This window comes from Piliocolobus tephrosceles, chromosome 3 (assembly GCF_002776525.5).
Source record: "Piliocolobus tephrosceles isolate RC106 chromosome 3, ASM277652v3, whole genome shotgun sequence".
Classification (NCBI taxonomy): domain Eukaryota; kingdom Metazoa; phylum Chordata; class Mammalia; order Primates; family Cercopithecidae; genus Piliocolobus; species Piliocolobus tephrosceles.
In genome coordinates this window covers 85,668,777-85,690,742 of record NC_045436.1, presented here as the reverse complement: position 1 = coordinate 85,690,742, position 21,966 = coordinate 85,668,777, and the positions used below count along the sequence as shown (strand labels likewise).

General features: G+C 34.0%; 1 protein-coding gene and 1 long non-coding RNA gene across 2 annotated transcripts in view; one reads left to right on the top strand and one right to left on the bottom strand.

Annotated features, from left to right (window-relative positions):
• GSTCD (glutathione S-transferase C-terminal domain containing) overlaps positions 1–21,966 on the bottom strand; it is a 131,832-nt gene that overhangs the window by 16,340 nt on the left and 93,526 nt on the right. The window contains exons 6-8 of the mRNA XM_023220143.1: positions 7,715–7,830; positions 7,509–7,553; positions 5,112–5,240 (exon numbers count right to left, since the gene is read on the bottom strand). Coding sequence (XP_023075911.1) covers positions 5,112–5,240; positions 7,509–7,553; positions 7,715–7,830 — 290 coding nt within the window. The remainder of the gene's footprint in view (positions 1–5,111; positions 5,241–7,508; positions 7,554–7,714; positions 7,831–21,966) is intronic.
• LOC111547993 lies at positions 3,740–16,972 on the top strand. The gene is made up of 4 exons (XR_002733292.2): positions 3,740–3,799; positions 7,352–7,414; positions 10,147–10,206; positions 16,810–16,972. It is a non-coding gene; the product is annotated as an uncharacterized LOC111547993 (long non-coding RNA).

The following is a 21,966-nucleotide window of genomic DNA, read 5'->3' as shown; positions in this document are numbered from 1 at the left end:
AAAGAGCTTTTGGCTTTTTATGCACATTTATACACTATCTTACCTTTTCCCATCTTTTCTCATGGCTTTGTATATACTGTTCACAGCCGAGGGAAGAGTGCTGGATATCTGCTTGTTTTTTTAACATCCAAGTCGTTCCCTACCCAAAAGCTCTGTAAAATGCTCTACAATATAATTTTCCACTGTTTGAAAATGTTCAAATAAGTGGTCAGCTCCCTTTTACTTTCCTAGAGACATCTTTCCTGGGCTTTCTGACGTTTTACGAAAATATGGACTCAGTGCCTGTTGCCCAGCTCTTGCCCTAAGACTTCCCTCTCCCATGATACTGAAAAATTTTCTCTTGTATTGGATACCACTTAATCCTTTTTCTCATTTACTTTCTATTTTAATGAAGCACATTATCTAGTAGCTTGCTGAAGAGGGGTACGTACAATTTCCATTTTATTGAGACCTTGACTGTCGAATTTTTCTTTATCTTACTTTTTTTTTTTTTTTTTTTTACTAGATTGATGGATTAGCTAGGTATAGAATTTGAGATTAGAAATTTTCTGCTAGAATTTTTGAGGTGCTGTTTCACTGTCATCGAGCCTTCCACACTACTATTAAGAAGTGTGATAGCATTTTGATTATAAATTATTGTATATCACTATTTTTTTTTTCCCTCTGTGGAAACATTTGGGAAAATCTGTTCACCCTTGGTGTTCTGAAATTTCACAATGTGCCTTGGCTTAGGCTATTTTGTAAGTTAACTTTATCAAGAGAAATGCATTCTTAATTATTAACACATTTTCCTATATTTTCTTTGATGTTTTCCTCCCTACCATATACCAGTTTTCTTTTTCTGGTCCTGCTATTACTGAGGTATTTGATTCCTGGACTAAATATCTAATTAAACAATTTGCTTCTTTCCAGTTTCATTTTTTCTTCTTTATTTTTTTTCAAGTGGTATGCTATATTTCTTTTAAAAAATACTTTATCTCTTAATTTTTAATTTGTTTTCAATTTTGGCTAACATACTTTTATTTTTCAAGACATCCTTTCTTGTTCTCTGATCATTCACTCTTTTTCTTTTTTATTATATCCTTATTTCACTAATGTATTATCTTCTCTTGTCTCTCCTTGACTAAAACCCTTTATCATGTTTGTTGCTTTGGTCTTGATATGGTTTGACTATGTCCCCACCCAAATCTCATCTTGAATTGTAGCTCCCATATTTCCCAAGTGTCACGGAAGGGACCCAGTGGGAGGTAACTGAATGATGGGGATGGATCTTTCCCATGCTGTTCTCATGATAGTGAATAAATCTCATGAAATCTGATGGTTTTATAAAGGGGAGTTCCCCAGCACATGCACTTGTCTGCCACCATGTAAGAAATGACTTTGCTCTTCATTTGCCTTCCTCCATGATTGTGAGGCCTCCCTAGCCATGTAGAACTGTGAATCAATTAAACCTCTTTCCTTTATAAATTACTCAGTCTTGAGTATGTCTTTATTAGCTGTGTGAGAACAGACTAATATAGGTCTCTATCTTCCATTTTGGAAGTTTTCCATGTTTGGTATTCCTTTAGCTGTTCATATTAAAGAGTAAACCACTAAAAAGTTGATTGGAAGTTCTGAATGAAAGCGAAAGGCTTTGAAAACTGGTGGGCTTCACTAGTGACTGGGTGATCAAAAAGCCTGGACAGGTGCCTTTTTTTTTTTTTTAATTATAGCTGCAATATCTGTAGTTCTTTTCTCTGGGGATAGTTCTGCTTCTACAGAGGGGAATCTTTTGATCCTGATGATTGTGGAAATGATCCTGGTTTCTGTGGTTCTGGAATTAGAAGGCAGATGGGTAGGGAAGAGATCTATCCGTCAGTATGCAGATTCTCATTTAATTCTTATTCTTGGTATGGCACATCACCGTTGCCCTTCTCTATGCCTGATATCTCTATACTTGGTGCCTCTCTGGTTCAATTTCTTCATAAAATACCTGTCTCTCTTAGTAGCTGGGGAGAGGTAGTTTCTTGTTTACACAAGATGAGAGCAGGAATCTTGTCTCTAAATAACATTTTTAATTAAACATGATTTCAGTCCCTCCCTATTCATTTCCTCTGAGGTTTCACATGTCCTGAATTCCTAAACTTTTCTGGGATTCTGTGGGAGCAAAGTGGTTTGCATCCTGACAGCCTTCTTGCCACTCCATCTGGCATGCATTTCAACTTTATCTTCCTTCTCCTCTACTCAATAACTTACCATTTTTCTTCAATCTGCTTTTCACCTTCTCACTTCATATTGTAATTCAAGTTATAGAATGTTGAATATAGCTACATCATAGATAGAGTTTGATTTTTCTGATTCTTATTCTTATTTAGGGATCTGAACGTTTTCGGGGAGAAGTGGGGTTGAAATACCTCTATTTGCTATTTTCATCTCAGAAGTCCCCTATTTTGCCTTAATGATTTTTAGAAAGCGTGCCTGCAGGATATATAATTTCTCAATCAAGGTCCTTATCTTTTAAAACAAGGATTATATAATTACTCATCAAAAATGTTACGAAGTACAGTCTATAATTGCATGCTTCTTTTAATTGTATACTAACATACCTATATGAATAGAAATGAGCTTATAATTAAGTAGTCAGCACTTATGAGTCATAAACAATAATTAAAAATTATGTTGTGGGCAAAACAGCAAAAAGCAAATACCAATAACTAGAAAATTAAACTGTTTTTTGAGATTTCCATATACATGTTAATGAATAGAAAGGATTCACCAATACTGTTAGAAATCAGTACCTTATCATCTGGTTGAAATGACTGTTTATTATTGTTGAAATTTTCCAACTAAACATGTTGGTGGCAGGCTGTTTAGCCTTCATACAGTTTTTGTTTTTAATGCAAAATGATCATTTTTCCATAGTCATGGCCCTTTATGTAATACTATTTGCAAATAAATATTTGTAATATTGTTTGAGAGCATGGGTATTAATATACATATTATAACATTTAATAATTTAAAAAGACTTCGTTGTTTCTAAGTCTTAAAATTCTTTCATTAAAATCTTGTTTATACTATTAATTTTTATATCTAAAGAAAAATAATAAATGAAAAAAATAAAGCATTTACTAAGCAAAGATAAATGCTAACTAAGCCCTTACTGAAATATCACAAAACCATGAATTTATGCAGTTTTAATGCATTTCTAATATCTGGTTATTCTGCTTTCCTCTTTAGCCACACTATTTTTTAAATTTGTGTGTGTGTATTTTACTGAACAGCCACACTATTTTTACTGGAATGCATTTAACACAGGAGTTAGAACCTCTGATACATTTAGTCTGATTTACCTAGTGACAATACCTCAATTACTCTCCTAGGCAAATTATATTCTTCAGAGTGAATCTACTTTTAATTTAACCTTCTAAGCAATTTTAATCCATTTTCTATACACCTTGACCAGGGTAATTATGAAAGGAAAAAAGTCATTATAAATGTATTACGAAATGCAGAGAAAAATTTCACTTCCAAAGAGATATATACATTTTTAGTTGGCGTTAGTAAATTATACACTTGGAAGTTACAAGAATATGCTAGAGTGATTTCGTATCTGTAAGTCATGAAGGGCCAAGAGACAGATGAACCAGACATAGGCTGGAAATTCCATGCTTTGCAAGGTAAATAAATGTGTAGCAGTCCACATTTACTTGCTACCATTCTGTCTGGTGTACTAGTAATACCTGGACTGGTTTAATGGCTTGTTTCATGGGAGAAGCTCTAAACTTTACCTCAACATTTATGTAAAGTTAAAGCTGTACAGGTATATTTTTAATTTGAATTTTCTAGATTACATGTCTACATTTTCCTGAATTTCCTTATTAATAGCCAGGCTTATACAAACAGAAGTAAACTGTAGATCGTGTCTACAAAGGAAACAAATAGCATACTTTTTAGGTTGGAAAAAAATTACAGTAAACCCCAAAATTTGCAGTAGTCAATATTTAAGAAGTAAACTTCACTGGGTAAAAATCAGAAATACTATAAAAGGTCTGAATTACTTAAGTTGATAATAGTTCTACCTAGACAACCGCATGTTTATATGAACATATGTAATTAGAAAGGATGTCAGTTAAGAACCTTCCTGGAAAGTGGTTTGGCGAATGCATCAAAATTCTTAAAGGATGCACAAAATATCCATCATAGTAATAATTGCATTATAACAATGAGAAAATAAAAGTATGATTAAAAAGGTAAAAGACTGTATTCAGTCAATGCAGGATCTATGTAGTATAGTCTTAACAATGTTCATATATGTGTAAAATATGCATTTATATGCGTGCATAAATATATAAACACTAAAGATTTTTGATAGTATTTGTCACTTGATAATAGGCATATTATAGGTTATTTCTTCTTTATATTATTATATATTTTTCTGTATTACTATCAAAATGTATATTCCTATCAAAATCAGAAAAAAAATTATTTAAAGCAAATAGAAATAGCAGCAACACTAACATGTTCATAAAACTCAAATTCTACAAGAAAGAATAAAACCCTGGGGTTTAATGCTCAGGCAGAAATACATATCTTAGGGATTTTTCATAATATCAAATAATAACAATTTGATCCAAAGGTTTAGAAACACGATCAATATACTTTCTCTCTTGGAATCTGAAAATACATGTAAATATAAAATCTTAGCTAAAAAACCTCACAAGGCAATGCTTGTATTTAGAGATTACTAACAAGTTATTTTTCTTTTCTTTTCTTCTTTTTTCTTTTCCTTCATTGTCTTCTAGAAATGCAGAATAAACCAAGGCAAGTCATGTTCATCAGAATCAATTACTCAATTATTAACCAGTTTTAAGCACTTGCTACTGGGGATTCTGTAGTGAAGAAAATAAAGTTCTGGTCTGATAGAGTAGCCAATGTTATCTCTATTATGTAATGATGAAGTGCTCTGAATAAAATAATATTCACTAATATGCTATATTTCATAGATAATATAAGTATACAAAATTATAGATTTATTTGTTTAGCAAAGAACACAAAATTATCTTTATTATTTACTCTAAGGCATGTAATTTTTCTTATTTAGCTAAAGAAATTGAAATTACTTGATTACTTACTCCAATATTAAACATCCCAGTAAAATATTCCATATTTGCTTGAATGAACCAAATGTTGCTTAAACCCAGTTCATCACTTCTCTTCTTAGCACGAATTAATGATAATTCCTTGTTTTCTATTAATGTAACCTAGATTTTACCCAGAAAACAATAGTATATTTAGTAACATAACTCAGACATTAGGCAAAGCATTATTACTATATTTCATAGCTTTAATAATGTAGAACGTATTATATTGAGCCTCTCTCTATTCTGTGGCAGGAAGTATGTCACATAATCTGGTACAGAAAGGAAAAATTAAAGGTCCTTGAACTATTCTTATAGCATAGTGATATAAGTGAAACAAGCAATAATAATACAGTGTAGGCCAGGTGTGGTGGCTCACGCCTGTAATCCCAACACTTTGGGAGGCCGAGGCAGGCAGATCATTTGAGGTCAGGAATTCTAGACTAGCCTGGCCAATATGGTGAAACTCTGTCTCTACTAAAAATACAAAAATTAGCTGGGTGCAGTAGTGTGCGCCTGTAGTCCCAGTTATTCGGGAGGCAGAGGCAGGATAATCACTTGAACTCAGGAAGCAGAGGTTACAGTGAGCTGAGATCGCACCACTGTACTCCAGCCTGGGCGTCACAGGGAGAATCTGTCTCAAAAAAAACCACCAAAAAAACAAAAACAAAAACAAAACAAAAAAAACAACCAACCAACCAACCAAACAAAAAAAAACAAAAACAAAACATCAAAAAATAATAATAATACAGTGTGATAAGCGTTAAATGAAAGACAAACGATGTCAACAGGAGCACTCAAACTTGATGACATGGGGAAGTAATATATTAACTGAGGCCTAAAAAATGAATACAAATCAGTTGGGGGAATGGAAGAGTATTTTAGGGAGAGAAACACACATGAAGGCCCAAGATGACAAAGAATTTGGCGTGTTTGGAGAACTGAGAAAATTGGTACACAATTTCCAGGGCACAGTCTGTAATGTATGGTATAGATTGGTGGGAGCAAGGCCAGAGGGCAGAGAAACCAGTTAGGAGCCTCCAGTGATAATCTAGGCAGAGAAGATGGTTTGAATGGAGAAAAATGAAAAGAATTAAGTCACTTTCATCACTATCATTCCTAGTTCTTATTTTGTTCTTATGCTTGTCTGTAAGAAAAAATCTGTTTAAAAAACCTGATACTTGATATGAAAGGCTTTCCTGACTCTATTCTAGACAAGATTACTCATTTTTGGTTTGAACCTTTCTAAGCTTCCAGAAATATTCATAAGGGAAGAAAAGATATTACATCCCTGACTCCGCTTCTCAGAATTTTACCCTGTGAGCTCTCTTCCTCCTACTCAATCACAAAAGTGTTGCTTTACTTAATAATAAAACAAACACCTGCCTCTTCTCCCAGGATTCCTTATTTATTTTCCTATTTATTCTCTAAGCAAAGAAAAATAAAAGAATGCTGTTCCCTGTCCCCTTGTCATCATTCTGTTACATGTTATTCTGGCCAGTCTACTAATTCTTCCACATTTTTTTTCTCCCGGAAGTATTCACTATAATTAGTTCACACCTTCCAGAGGGCTCACAGCAAAGACTCTGTTGCAGTTGAGTTTGTATTAAAAACAAAACAAAACAAAAATAAAAATAAACAGACTTTCATGCTAAAAAGTGGTCACAGTGAGGAACTGATTTAACATGGCAGAGGACTAAAATCAGCACAAAATTCTAAGAAATTGTGGCAATGATTGAATACATTATGATATATTTACTTGAAAATATATTTGGTACTCTCTGAAATATGATGATATGTAAAACTATTAGCAATAGGGAAAAACATTTATGAGACAATATTGAGTGAAAGCAAGGGAAAATTTTGTTTGCATTTTTAAAATTTGCAACAATAAGCATCCATATGGACAATGACTTAATGAGAATAAGAAAAGCAAAGCATTTTGATGGATCACATATTGTAGGTTTGGGGTTTTTTTTTTTTTCTTTAAAAAATTTTGCTACTGTTATAATTTCGATGCAATGCATCTAAATCAAGATACCAAAAGAACATGCTCAGCAAGTTTCAGAGGTCAGTATTTCCATTTAAAATTACATTGAAAATTAAACTAGTTGAATCATAATTATTTTATTTAGCAATAAAATAGCTATTTCTTTGAAAAATTACTTAAACCTATAAACCTCTTAAAAACTGATAACTGTTTTATGATCTTACTTTACTTTTTTTCCCTTAAGATTCTGAGTCTTGGAAGTTTATTTCAAAGAAAAGACAATGCCTGTGCCACATATTTGACTTGGGTGAGTGATTAGAAACCCCAGGGATAAACCAAATTTGGCTAGCTGAACTGTATAGTTTTTAAATATTTCCTTTTATCTCTTATTCTGGCTTTACCTGACATGATGGCAGCATGTGAGCAAGGACAATTCCAACATGGCCCTGAAAAAGTCAGTGAGACAAACAAATTAGCTTTGGTCTCCACAGCTTTTCCTCATTCTGAAACCACAATCTTGCCAAATAAAAATGTGACCTTGAATGTAATATAGAAAGGTCTCATAATCTTAGAAAGACTAAAAAGGATGAAAGGAGAGATATAATACCCCACCGCTGCAGAAATCCACAATTCTGTCACCAGGTTTGGCCTGATTTTTTACCACATAGACAAGGTTGTTCAACTGTTGCTGCTTCCTCAAAGCTCGATCACTGGACATTTTACCTGAGAAAGACAAGACATAAAGAACACAAACCATTATATATTTTAAGGGAACAAGAAGACACACTTAAAATAGGCTACCAGCACAGAGGAGGAGGAAGGTGGGGAGCATACACACACAAACATACATATAAAAGCATAAATGATGAATTCCATATAACAGACTATGAGGACTACAGGACTAGAACCTGAGATGAACTTTATTTTTGCTTGTTTTACTTTTATGTCTATTCAACATTTCTTTCAATAGCCATTGAAAGAAAATCTATGGGGAAAAATATGTCTTTTAAAGCGTGGAAACAATAACTGAAACACTAAATTTAGGGTCATAAACCAAGTATCCAATAAATGTTGGCAGAATGGAAAAAATAACAGTAATTGTCTTCTCCCTTTATCTTTTTTCAGAGACATATTTTAAAGAGTACCTAATTTTAACACATTGCTTAATCTCCTTATAGAGAGATCCATAACCATTAAAAATATTTGTATTGCTTAATTGACACATCCTTGAACTCTTGATTCTTCTGTGTAGGACACTGGGAAACCCTGAAACATAGGTGTTACATTATCTGAAATAAATAAATGGTTATTGTATTTAGAGAGAAATTGGATTTTCTGTTTTCTGCTTTGAAGCTTCTTTTCCTCGTGAGTCAGACATAGAAATATAATGCAATTAGAGATTCAAGATAGGGCATATCCAAGTATGAAATGCCTGGGGCCCCACAACATAAAAACATCTTAACTTTCCTTTCAAAACCACTAGTCAAGTCCATGAAAATATCTTCAGAAGAATGAATGAAATTATTTGTTTTTATATATTTCAAGTGCATTCTTTACAAGAGCAAAATTTAGAAAATGTAAGACACCAGATTTCCATGATATAGATAAAAGGGAAAATCCAGATAATCTTTTTGGTTTGATAAAAAATTAAACATACTGAGGTTTCCTTGCTCCTTTTTCCCAGAAAAATGGCATGACCTTTTTCTTTTCTTCTCTTTTCTGTTTTCCTTCTCTCTTATGTTACTAAGTTAAAAAGCACAGGAAAATATTATTTTAGGAAAGATTTTTAAATGTAAATAAATTTATATAAGAAAAATTTATAGCATCATAATTCAGAGATAACATTTTATATGTCTGGTTACTTTCAGTTATATTCATAGATTTTATGTGTTCTAGCTAGGTATAAAATATAAAATGTTATATTACAAAATATGAAATATTATAAATATCTTTCCATGTCAATGCATTTGTTTCTATCTATATATTTTAATGGCTGCATAGTATTCCATTGACTATACTATAATTGAAGTACCCAATTTCCTATTGTATGATGTGAGCATCATACACAACTGATTCTTTTGTCACATCCTTATTTAGCATGGATGAATGTAAACTTCAAATATGAAGAATATTTAAGTCAACAGTCTGATGACTTCATTCGTGAAAACAGATTCGTGTAGCTTTTAAAAGAATTATCTTCATTTTTCTCTAATAAGTGTACAATATTTAAACACAGAATAAGTAAAAGCTGTAATCCCACCCTTCATGGGTAACCACTCCTAAGAGATTTTTGTTATGACAACTTTCAAGCATCTAGCAAAACTGAAAGAATCTTAGAGTGAATGCCTTTATACCCTCCACCTAGATTCTACCATTAACAACTTATTATACTTGATTTATCATACTTCTATCCATCTTTCTATTCATTCAAATATGCCTTATATTTTTATGGCAATGCAGTTTTAATTTGCAGGAGAAAGAAAGAAGCGGGGAGGAAAGGAGGTGTCAGAAGGCAAAAAGAAAAGTACTTTGGGGCTCTTTGGAGACCTAGAGTCAAAAATACCGTTATTAAAGGGAGTCACCATGAAGTAAGGATTGAGCACGAACATTTCTGTCTTTGCTCTGTTTGTAGATTTCTTAACAGTTCCTAGCCAAAGAATTTTCATAAAAGAAAGTTAAAAGGAATGTTTTTGTTAAGAGTAAGGAGATAGGAAAACAATTATTAAATCAAATATCTAATATCAAGTTCTATACCACATTTTTATTAGAAATTTAGAGTTACCTAACTTCCTTAGGTCTGTTTCAAAAGCAAATGCTGATGGAGATCTGTTTTTTTTGCTAATACGCATCTTTGCACATAAATACATGTTGAAATGAAGGTTGAAGGAAAAGAGGCACTTTTCAGGGTTGTGTTTAAGTTGAGAGACCATACGCTGCACATAATATTCACAGAGATTGAGCTAAAAATACAGCAGCAAGGTGCTCAGATGCTTTATGGAAAAGCTGCCTCTAATAAAGCATTCTCTTTGCCCATTCTAGTTCTATAAATATTATGAAGCTCCAGGAAATATGAGCAGGATCTCAAATATATTCAATAAGGTAAAGAAGTGGTATTTTGGGATACAGTATTAATTTAAAAATCAAATCCTACTTTCTATTTTTATCCAGTATCCTTGTGCATGAGACATTATTTACAAGCATAAAATTACAATCTATTTTTAGCTTGCTAAAAATGAGGGATCTCTAGTGTCATGGAAAAAGAAATCTAAGCGTAGAATGTTTTAATACAAATGATGTCATTTGTTCTGCAATGCAATTCTTCCGCAAATGAGTTTTTTCTTTGTCTAATTCCAGTTAGGAGGTACTTGATTAGACACTTCAGTGTGGTTTGCATTGCTGGAAAATAAAGTACAGGGGTAAAGGAGCCAATTTTTAAGCAAGGGGGAAGCCATGTTAAAACACCAGCATTTTTGGTTCATCCAAAGCATCAAATAATGAAAAAAAAATCACTGGAAAATGTGCACAGGTACCACCAGCACACGTGTTCAGTGTAGTAATTTATGTCCCAAATCAGGCAGCTCTAAATTTTTTGTTTCTTAGCTTGAAATAGTAAGTATCTTACAAGTTATAACTTACTTATAAAAGAGTGTATGGATACACATTAGATGTTTTTACTAAATATTCTTTTGCTGTTTTGTTTTCAAAACATTTGTTTGAGATACAGCACACCAACAATATTCTGTGTTTTTTTTTTTAATATGGAAACAAAGAAGAAAGCTAAAACTATGTTTAGAGCTTTTAAAAACACACCGAAAAGGTAAAAAAAATTGAGAGCAAAGCAAATTTTTTCAACAGAGTTCAATGTTGTATACACCACTCTTTTAGAGAAGGTGTTAGACAACTGAATAGATAAGGTGGCACTAATAGAACCTTGAACAAGTGAGAGGGAAAGCGACAACCACAAATGTTAATGTTTTCAACAGAGGTCTGATTAACAGCATTAAGAAAGACAAGCCGATGAATGGTCATTTATCATGCTTTATAGAGCAATCAACAGCAAAGCCGAGGTTCTATCCCCACAGTTGCTATGGTTTTCATGCTTGGAACAATAAGCAAGTACCTGCTTACATGCCCAATATGCATCTATATGCAGAGGACACATCTCAACAGAAATGAATAAGAAGACATAGTTTCTGTCCTTAAGAAGTTAACAGCATATTTAAGAAGAAAGTGTGTGTTAATTATGTGCAAAAGTATGTGCATTGAAGATAAAGTAGAAATGTCTTGAGACATTAGAATGGCCTTTACAGAGACTTGGGCATTTAAGGAGGATCAGAAACTTACCAGATAGAATGGGGACGGGGAAGGCGTGCCAAGAACAATATGACGTATTTAGGAGAAAACTACAATTAACTCATTTGCACCTAAAAATGAGAGATCAATGGGGGAAGTAGGAGAACATCAGATTGATGTGAAAATACAGGCAGACACAGCCAGATAGGAAATGACATTGCTTATTGTTTGCTTCTCTGTGTCTTACCAAAAACATGGCCTTGCTTTCATATTTAATGTGCTTAGAGCTGCTTAGGGACAAGTTCAATCTGAATAGACAGCACTGTTAATTTTACATTATTACAAACTAAGGTGTTCTTTTATAATGTTAGTCTGCATCATTTTTATTCTGGATATAGTATATCTGCAAATTAGATAGGATTATCCATAAAATTATCTGAGCATTGAACCCCAATTGATGCTCTCTGCCATTAAGTGATTTAATTAAAAAATAAAATTGAATCAATTGAACTCATTGAATTATTTTGAACCCCACTGTTCTAGATCAAGAAATCTTTTGAACCCCTGTCGAATTCTCCTCACTCTCCTTCTCAGGCTCCTCTTCCCTTCTTATACCCCCGATGCACTATGCTCACCACATTCTGTCTCGTTGTTCCATAGCTAATCATTTAGCATGCTTTTCCTCAGTATATTACTAAAGTCCCTTCCAAATCTACCCATTAAAGTATCTCTCCTTTGCTTAAATACCTTTACAGGCTCCTCTCTGCCTTAAGAAAAAAATATTGATGTCTTGGCAAGAAAGCAAGGCCTTTAATGATCTGGACCCTGATTAATTTGCTAACCTTATCTGCTACTTTTGGTATTTGCCCATTGTTTCAGCCTCTCTACACAAGTGACATTTCTTTGAATGTGTCACACCTTATGAGTTAGTTCCTTTACATAATTTGTTCCCTTTGCTTAAAACCTATCTCCTTGCTTTAAAACTTTAGGAACCCCATCACCTTTCCTTATTCCAGGATGAATTTAAAACATGTCTTTTGTCATAATAACAATTTTTTTAAAGACAAAAGAGAAAAAAGTTACTTTTTCAAACTCTTTGTTACTACCCAAAATAACAAATCTTTTATACTATAGTCTATTATTGTTAACCAATGAAACAATTTATTATAAAATGATACCTAAGTATAATTCATTAAAATGACTCCTCAAAAAACCGTTAGCTGAAATTGCTTTTGTCTCCCTGAAATAGATATGAATATTTTTTACTGGAACTGCATAAACTTGGGCCCAATTAAATGAAAAGATTACCAGGAGACTGATAAGCACATAAAAGGTTCTCAATAAAAGTTTAATGAATGAATTTTCTCTGCAATTATGACAAACTGCATTTCAAGGCATTGTGCTAATTTTTGCAGGTACTAACTGTGAAAATAAGTTAGCTATCAATGCTATGCATGCATTTGTCAAAACAGTAAAAGAAGTCAACTATAAAACAGTATTTTAAGTAGGGATAGAAAAGTTTCTGAAAACTTTTGTGAGAGAATAAGAAAACAGCGATTTAAAGCTGTATGAGTAGACTTCAAAAGCTAGAATGGAAGTACAGAATTCCTAAAGAAACTCCTGAGAAAATACATGAAATTAGGCAGCAACATAAAGTTTACACTGTAGGTTAGGGCAACTTTGTTTAAATTTTGGAGATAACTTGTTGAAAATACTAAAAGTCTAGAATAGTTATTTTAATTTTACATTTTTAAAGTCAATTGGAGGCTACTATCACTAATCCTCTTAGCTGCACTGATCTCAGTGTGACAACTTTCTTGTAACAGTGTATGCTAATAATATGATACAATCCCCCATTCACAAACCCCATAGTTCAGTCTATGAAATCATCAACAGCTTAACAGTGTGATGGCATTTTTACTCTTATAATTTTGTTATATATACTATTAGAATGTTCAACAATCAAAAAGACAGCAGAATTCACTGGAATTCATAATGTTAAAAATGGCTAATTTATACTTCCAAATTGAGGAATAATGACCTCAAAAGTATCTTTCTCAGTCATGCATTCAACACATCAAACAACCAACTTGGCCTATATAGAACTGTTCTCTAAAATGTTAGGGACATAAAGATATATAACTCGTAGTTTCTATCCTTAATGAGCATATATTTTGTTTAATTAGTACAAAACATTATATTTGTGCTTAGAAAATGTATTTTATTAGTCACATTGTACAATGTTCTTAAAAGAAATTTTAACAGCCACAACTTACAAAAATCCATATATGTTTCATTGAAGTTCCTAAAATGGATACTTTCTGCTTATATGATGCTTTGCAATATATTAAGTACTTACATATTTGATACACCATCTAACCTCAAAACTCTGTCAGGTTGTTAGAGTAGATGACATTTTTCTTATTTGACAAATGAGGACACTGCTAACTAGGTTGCTCAAACTTCGCACTTCTTCAAAGACATGCAACTGGTCAGTGGTGAAGCTGGTACTCTAAGGTAGGTTTCTAATGCCAAGTTCAGTCTTCTTTTCAATATGATCTGTTATGTCTGTCTTAGATAGATGCTTTTAATTAATTGTGATGCCAGAATTTCAATGCTGGTGTCTTTTTCATGTGTAAGAGTTCAAGGAAATGAGGTGTTTTCCAACAGGAAAATGAGGGATTCCCTAGTAATTATATCTTAGGGAAAAATTTAATTATTCAGAGTCAGTTGTAAAATGCATTTTACTTCAGTTTTTCCTCTAAATAAAATTTTCAAGAGTAGGTTTATCAGTGAAAGGATCAATTTAAGTTTCGAATGTCAGGATTTTAGAATATATTGCTAAGGCATTAGAGGTCTCCTAAGTCACTCTGTTTAATGAACTGACCTTTGGGTCTCACCCTTTCCAGAAAGGGACCATTTCCCCACCTTGGGACTGTAACAACCTTTTTGATTTTATTGAAAAGTGACATGGAGAGGTTGAGCAATCAATTTGTTGCAAAATCGGATTATCCAGAAGGAAAGAAATGAAAATAGATTGTAAATCTAAAACACCAAAAGCAATGGCAGCAAAAGCCAAAATTGACAAATGGGATATAATTAAAATAAAGAGCTTCTGCACAGCAAAAGAAACTACCATCAGAGTGAAAAGGCAACCTACACAATGGGAGACAATTTTTGCAATCTACTCATCTGACAAAGGGCTAATATCCAGAATCTACAAAGAACTCAAACAAATTTACAAGAAAAAAACAAACAACCCCATCAAAAAGTGGGCAAAGGATATGAACAGACATTTCTCAAAAGAAGACATTCATACAGCCAACAGACACATGAAAAAATGCTCATCATCACTGGCCATCAGAGAAATGCAAATCAAAACCACAATGAGATACCATCTCACACCAGTTAGAATGGCAATCATTAAAAAGTCAGGAAACAACAGGTGTTGGAGAGGATGTGGAGAAATAGAAACACTTTTACACTGTTGGTGGGATTGTAAACTAGTTCAACCATTATGGAAAACAGTATGGCGATTCCTCAAGGATCTAGAGCTAGATGTACCATATGACCCAGCCATCCCACTACTGGGTATATACCCAAAGGATTATAAATTATGCTGCTATAAAGACACATGCACACGTATGTTTATTGCGGCACTATTCACAATAGCAAAGTCTTGGAATCAACCCAAATGTCCATCTGTGACAGACTGGATTAAGAAAATGTGGCACATATACACCATGGAATATTATGCAGCCATAAAAAAGGATGAGTTTGCGTCCTTTGTAGGGACATGGATGCAGCTGGAAACCATCATTCTTAGCAAACTATCACAAGAACAGAAAACCAAACACCGCATGTTCTCACTCATAGGTGGGAACTGAACAATGACATCACTTGGACTCGGGAAGGGGAACATCACACACTGGGGCCTATCATGGGGGGGGAGGGGGGAGGGATTGCATTGGGAGTTATACCTGATATAAATGATGAATTGATGGGTGCTAACGAGTTGATGGGTGCAGCACACCAACATGGCACAAGTATACATATGTAACAAACCTGCACGTTATGCACATGTACCCTAGAACTTAAAGTATAATTAAAAAAAAAAAAAAAGAAATGAAAATAGATTGGAAAGATCTTTCATGTTACAGTACTGCAGATGCTGACTAAAAACAGCATGCACCTTTCACCCTTCCATATCTAATTCTAAAGCATCTTTTAAAAACTGTTTAGGCAAGATGTTGGGTTGAGGGACAAAAGTTGAAGAAAGTATAATCACATTTCTTACCAGGTCAAAGCTTCTGTTTTGTTTATAGAAGAGCTTAGATACAGTGAATAATGGAAACTGTAAAACCTTCTTATTCCTGCTATTTTTTTCTCTAAGATGAAAAAAACATTTTAACTTCAGAATACCAGAATCCACAGTTAATTGAACACATATATTTTCATTTTATCCAAATACCACGTACACCACACAAAGTAAACATTACTTTGCTCTGGCATTTTGGTTTTTTGTTGTTGTTATTTTAAGTCCATAATATTGTTTAAGTTGCCCACAAGACCAAACTGAAATGTTTTTAAAACAAAAAAGCTAACTGTAGAAAATAGTTAGGCATTTACTTCTTTTCCCTGTTTTTCAGAGGCTTAAGTTAACAACAGTAAGTTGTCTTAATAGTTTTGTTAACTTTTTGAGGCCATTCAGGTAATCCTCAGTTGGCTTCCAATTTGATGTTTCACAGTAATTAGGTTAAATGCCACTGTAGTGGTCTGAAATGTTGCCAGCTTTCCCAGAGTCAAGTGATTTTTTAAAAAATATTTCTTTTGTGCACATGGTGTTCTTTTTTTTTTTTTTTTTTTTGAGACGGAGTCTGGCTCTGTCTCCCAGGCTGGAGTGCAATGGCCGGATCTCAGCTCACTGCAAGCTCCGCCCCCCGGGTATATGCCATTCTCCTGCCTCAGCCTCCCGAGTAGCTGGGACTACAGGCGCCCGCCACGTCGCCCGGCTAGTTTTTTGTATTTTTAGTAGAGACGGGGTTTCACTGTGTTAGCCAGGATGGTCTCGATCTCCTGACCTCGTGATCCACCCGTCTCGGCCTCCCAAAGTGCTGGGATTACAGGCTTGAGCCACCGCGCCCGGCGCACATGGTGTTCTAATTTTCACTATGATCTGACCTTATAGGTTTTCTTCTTTGATTTTTTTGTCATATATTTTATTTTGTTTAAAAAATGAAATGCTGAATATCTAAGGTGACATGGCCCTAAAATTCTTGGCAATATTAATACTATATTAAAATATGGTATTCCCATCTAGAGGTGGCATCTATGTCTGTTCTTGAATCTCAGCTTCATGACTGTTTGACCTATATAATACAGAAACAATACTGTGCTCTTTTCTGGCAGCTTCCAATTTTTGTCTTTTGAGATGGTTGCTCTTGGAACACAGAACCATGCTTTAAGATGTCAAGCCTCCTCTGCTGATGCTGTATGGAGAACAGACAAGCTTTCCCATCAAGCCCTAACCGAACTGCAGAACTGTGAATAAAATAATTGTTATGAAAAGGCACTAAGCTTTGCAGAGGTTATTTATGTGGCAATGGAGCATCAGACAGATACCATAATATTGGCTTTGTATTAGCATCATTGAATAATATCTATTAGGGCACCTACCTAGACATGAAATATTGCTCAATACCATGACAATAACCAAAATAGAGAATGTTATTAAACTTAAAAGTTAACACTCAAAGGCAGGGCTATTCATACAAGTTACATAGGGTCTGTATAAACCTCAAAGGCAGTTTTGCATTCCAGTTCTACAATTCCTTTTCCTTTTCTAAGGATCCTAACTTTATGGGCCTAACTGTAAAGAATGTTAGGATCTCAGCAGCAAGGGATGGTGGAAAGAAAAAGACTCTGGGAATGAACCCAGCTGCAGGCATGGGTAGGGGTGGGAACAGTGGTCTAAATTAGTATTCAAAAAGGACTCAAACTGGGGGAGTATTGATATCCGCACAGCCCTAATTTGATGGGTGGTACCTAATAAATAAATTTATTTTTATTTTTGTTTTTTGAGACAGAGTCTCACTCTGTCACCCAGGCTGGAGTGTAATGGCATGATCTCAGCTCACTGCAACCTCTGCCTCCAGGGTTCAAGCAATTCTCCTGCCTCAGCCTCCCAAGTAGCTGGGATTACAGGTGCACGTCATCACACCTGGCTAATTTTTGTATTTTTAGTAGAGATGAGTTTTCGCCATGTTGGCCAGGCTGGTCTTGAACTTCTCACCTCAGGTGATCCAACTGCCTCAGCTTCCCAAAGTGCTGGGATTACAGGTGTGAGCCACCTTCCCTGGCCAGCAGTAGTGTTTAGCAGTGCTGCAGCCAGCAGGATTTAGGAAAAGGGAAAGATACAAAGGGCTAGGCAGAGAAAGCTTGCACTATAGGAGACATGTGGGTGACCATATCTTATCCTAAGTAACAATGGATGTCAGATCTAAAATAGCAGGACTATACTCAAACTATACCAGTTGGGAGGTCTGAGTCTACTGAAATAGGTATACTGGTTTAGGACCTAGGTAGGGCAGGGGAAGGCATTTTTTCCAAAACTGAAATTTTGAATCTCCCTCTTTTTCTCTGGTTCTTTCATTACAACCTGAACAGACTAGTTCATTAATTTAGCAAATGTTTTTTAAAGCACTTATTATATGCCTGGCCCTGATCAAGGTGCTGGAAACAATGGAGAACAAGGGTGATGTTTACATTCCAGTGATGGGAGTTTTACAATAAAAAATTAAGTGATGATATGGAGAAAATTAAAATAGAATAATATGGTTGAAATTGACTAGGTGAATATTTTATATTAGGTAATCTTGAAGCCATCATTGAGCAGGTAACTCAATTGAAATTTGAATAAAAACAAGAAGCCAGCATGGGAAACAAGGGAAAAAGCCCTCCATATAAACAGAACTGCTGATGCAAAAGTCTTTAGGTAGAAAAGAGCTAGTGATGTTTGAAGGAGATCATTACAATCGTGTATACTTAGACTCATCATGAATGTTGGTTGAGTGTCTGAAATGCTTGGGACCAGAAGTATTTTGGGTTTCAGCAATTTTTTTTCTGGATTTTGGAAAATTTGCAAGTACATAATGAGATAACTTGGGGATGGGTCTCTAGTGTAAACACATAATTTATTTGTGTTTCGCATATATGTTTCACATATACCTTATACAAATAGCCTGAAGGTAATTTTATGCAACATTTTAAATAATTTTGTGCTCAAAACAAAGTTTGTGATAAGTACTTATGCGTGGAATTTTCCACTTGTTGCATCATGTCAGCACTCAAAAAGTTTCAGGTTTTGGAGCATTTTAGATTTTGGATTTTTGGATTAGTGATGCTCAACCTGTATATATGAAGTCAACTGAATGGATATTCTTTTTTGCTGGTATTAGCACTACTGAATGATTACGATGTGCTAAGCATGCTTTATTTATTATATCAATCTTTTTCCATAATAGCTCCGTGAGGTTGGGTACTGTTATTGCATTGTCAGATGAATAAATGTAAACAAAAATAATGAAGTAGCTTGCTTTGGTCACATAGTTACTCCATGATGGAGTCAGGATTTGAATCCTGCTGGTCTCACTTCAAGGTGTGTGCTCTTATCTACTACCCCAGAAACCATAAATCCTTTATTAGTAAAATATTTTGAATGGGACCCAAATATACATAGTACTAACAATTTCTCTGTTAACAGTAGTAAAGTTTACTGTCTTTTTAAGAAAAATAAATAAATAGAACTTTTTTCTACTTTAGAATGCACTATGTTGCCTCCCCTCTGTATTTATTTCATCTGTTTTTCTGACACCAGAGAAATTTTCATCATTATTAAACATTATCCTTTTGATAATATATTTGATTTCAATCTAAAATCAGCATGAGAGACATGCTAAAGTATATTTTTCAAGCAAATGTCACGTGGTGGGAGTGCTGGAGTTAAAACATATGTATATAAATGGCTTGTATTTAGTAAAAAAAAAAATATATTCAAGACTTACCTTAATGGTTATTGTATACCCAGAATAGGTGCTTCTTTTGGCCACAACCTTAATTCAATAAATACAAATTCTCCTATGTCTTCACTGTTTAGACTTTTAAGTGCAAAATAATGGACAATAGCTATTTAAAACATAGTGTACAGCCAGGTGTGGTGGCTCACATCAGTAATGCTGGTACTTTGGAGGCAGAGGCAGGAAGATTGCTTGAGGCCAGAAGTTTGAGACCAGCCTGGTCAACATAGTGAGACCCTATCTCTACATGAAAATAAAATAAAAATAAATAAAAAACTATAGTGTGTAAGCATGCACAAGCATGCATATGCAAAACCAACTGACCAAATAACCAAAGTAATCACAGAATTCCTGATGTTTACTTGCTAAAGGTATACTTTCTAGATTTAGATAACATTTAAAAAAATTTTCGGAAACTCAGAACCAAAGATTCTGGATTTGAAGTAAATTAACCACAGAAAAACTCAGGTGGGATGCATAAACATTTCTCACTGGAAGGATGTCTATTATATCTCTCTCTCTCGTCCTCCTAGGGTTGGAAACGTCATACTGATACCCAAATCTACACATAGTTCAGTTCACACTGCTCTCTAGAACTGTAGATCAGATTTTCCAACTGCATTCTTAATACATGCCTGTGCCATTCAGAGACTTCAAGCCAAACATGTCCAAAACCTGAACTCTTTTACCATGAAACTTGTTTTCTTTCTGATATTCTATTTGTTAATAATATCATCATCCACTCATCATCCTCCAACCAAAGCCACATCTTCAGTTCACAATTATTTATCACTTGTAATAGTCTTCTAATTAAACACTCTGCCCTAAAGTCTCACCTTTTCATGCTCATTCCTTCTAAAATGCAAATGTGTTCATGCTACTTCCCTTCTTAAAAGTCTTCACTGGTTCCCCCACTGCTGATAGGACAGATTTTTAACATTGAGACTTCATCATCTGGTTGAGCTCACTTCCTGTCACTCTTTTACTCCCATAATCTCATCATACTCTGGTCAGATGAAATTACCAGTTACTCTCCAAACACACCATGCTGTACCATCTTTATGAGGTTTTAAACATGCAGTTTACTTTGTCATGAATACTAATATTTCAGAAATTTCACACTTGTGGAACAGTAGTCTCTCAAGATATTAAAAGGAAAGAGTTATAAAAAGATATTTAGAGAGAAAAATAGTGAGTTCTACCATCAGGTAGCTTTAGAAAATTAATACATTTTCTATTTTTTTGGAGAATCACAGTGCCCACCAGCACAGTAAAAGTGCTAAGGAGTCTTGCAGTACAGAAACTGGTTAATCCAGAATAACACAGTATTTCCCCAGATTACTTGATAACTGAATGTTTCTACTATCTAATTATCTTTAGGGACTATTTTAGGAAATCTACTTCAGGAAATACTGCTTCATCTACCTCTTTGCCTAAAAATGCCTACTTGCTCTTTAAAATCCTGTTCCAATGAATGCTGTGAGTCAACAAAGACACAGATCAGACTCTTTAGATTACAGACCCTTCCATCTCAGGATAACTGTGTTTCCCGGGGACCTCCAGAAATTACTTAAAATGCAAAATTCAGTTATATGCTACTTGGGCTCCTGTCACTGAGAAGGTAATATTAATATAAAGGAATAAAAGGCACCAAAATCATTTTTATTCCTTGAAATTGAGAGCTATAAAAACTATGTTTAAAAGTTCAAAGTTCAAATATATTAGTTATTCTAATATTTCTTCTTGAAAATTAACTTAGGAAAACAACATGACATATACAATGTAAACTTTAAAAATATCCTGAGAACATAAAGTCATAAGTAGTGTTCACCAGTTAAAATCAATCATTTAATTTTATACTGAAATAGCTAATTGTGTATAAGAACTCTTGAAGATAATGCTTAAAATTTAACATTTCTGGATACCCAATAAAAAACAGAGTATAAACACCTCATTATCTTCTCTGAAATCCATCCCCTGATGTTAGAGACACAGACACAGTAGCATGAGGGCATTCATAAGTAACATTCATGTATCTGCATACTCACAGAACAAACATGATAATTTCCTCACTCGTTCAAACAAACCAAGAACTGCTAAAATCAGACTTGAAGTCTTACATATTTCTTCCTATTATTTAAATCCCACATATATATGATACACAGAGAAACCAAATAGAAGAAAAAAAATACCAGGGAGGTGTTGGTGAGTCAAAATTTTGCCTTAATCTTATAAACATGTGGCTAGTTTTACTTTTAATTCAATAAAGAGAAGTTAGAACTTTCTCCCTTCATTAGCCAATATAAGACAGGTAGACTTCCTAGAGAATTATGTAGGGCAGTAAAATAAATACTTTGTATTGATAGCCTCTAAAATTCACAAATGAATGATTTAATAAAAGACTTTGTGCTATTATTTTTAATAAAAAAAAAAAAAACTAGGTTAGCATCTAAGAAATTTGTTACCTTTTAAGGAATCATATCCAAATACT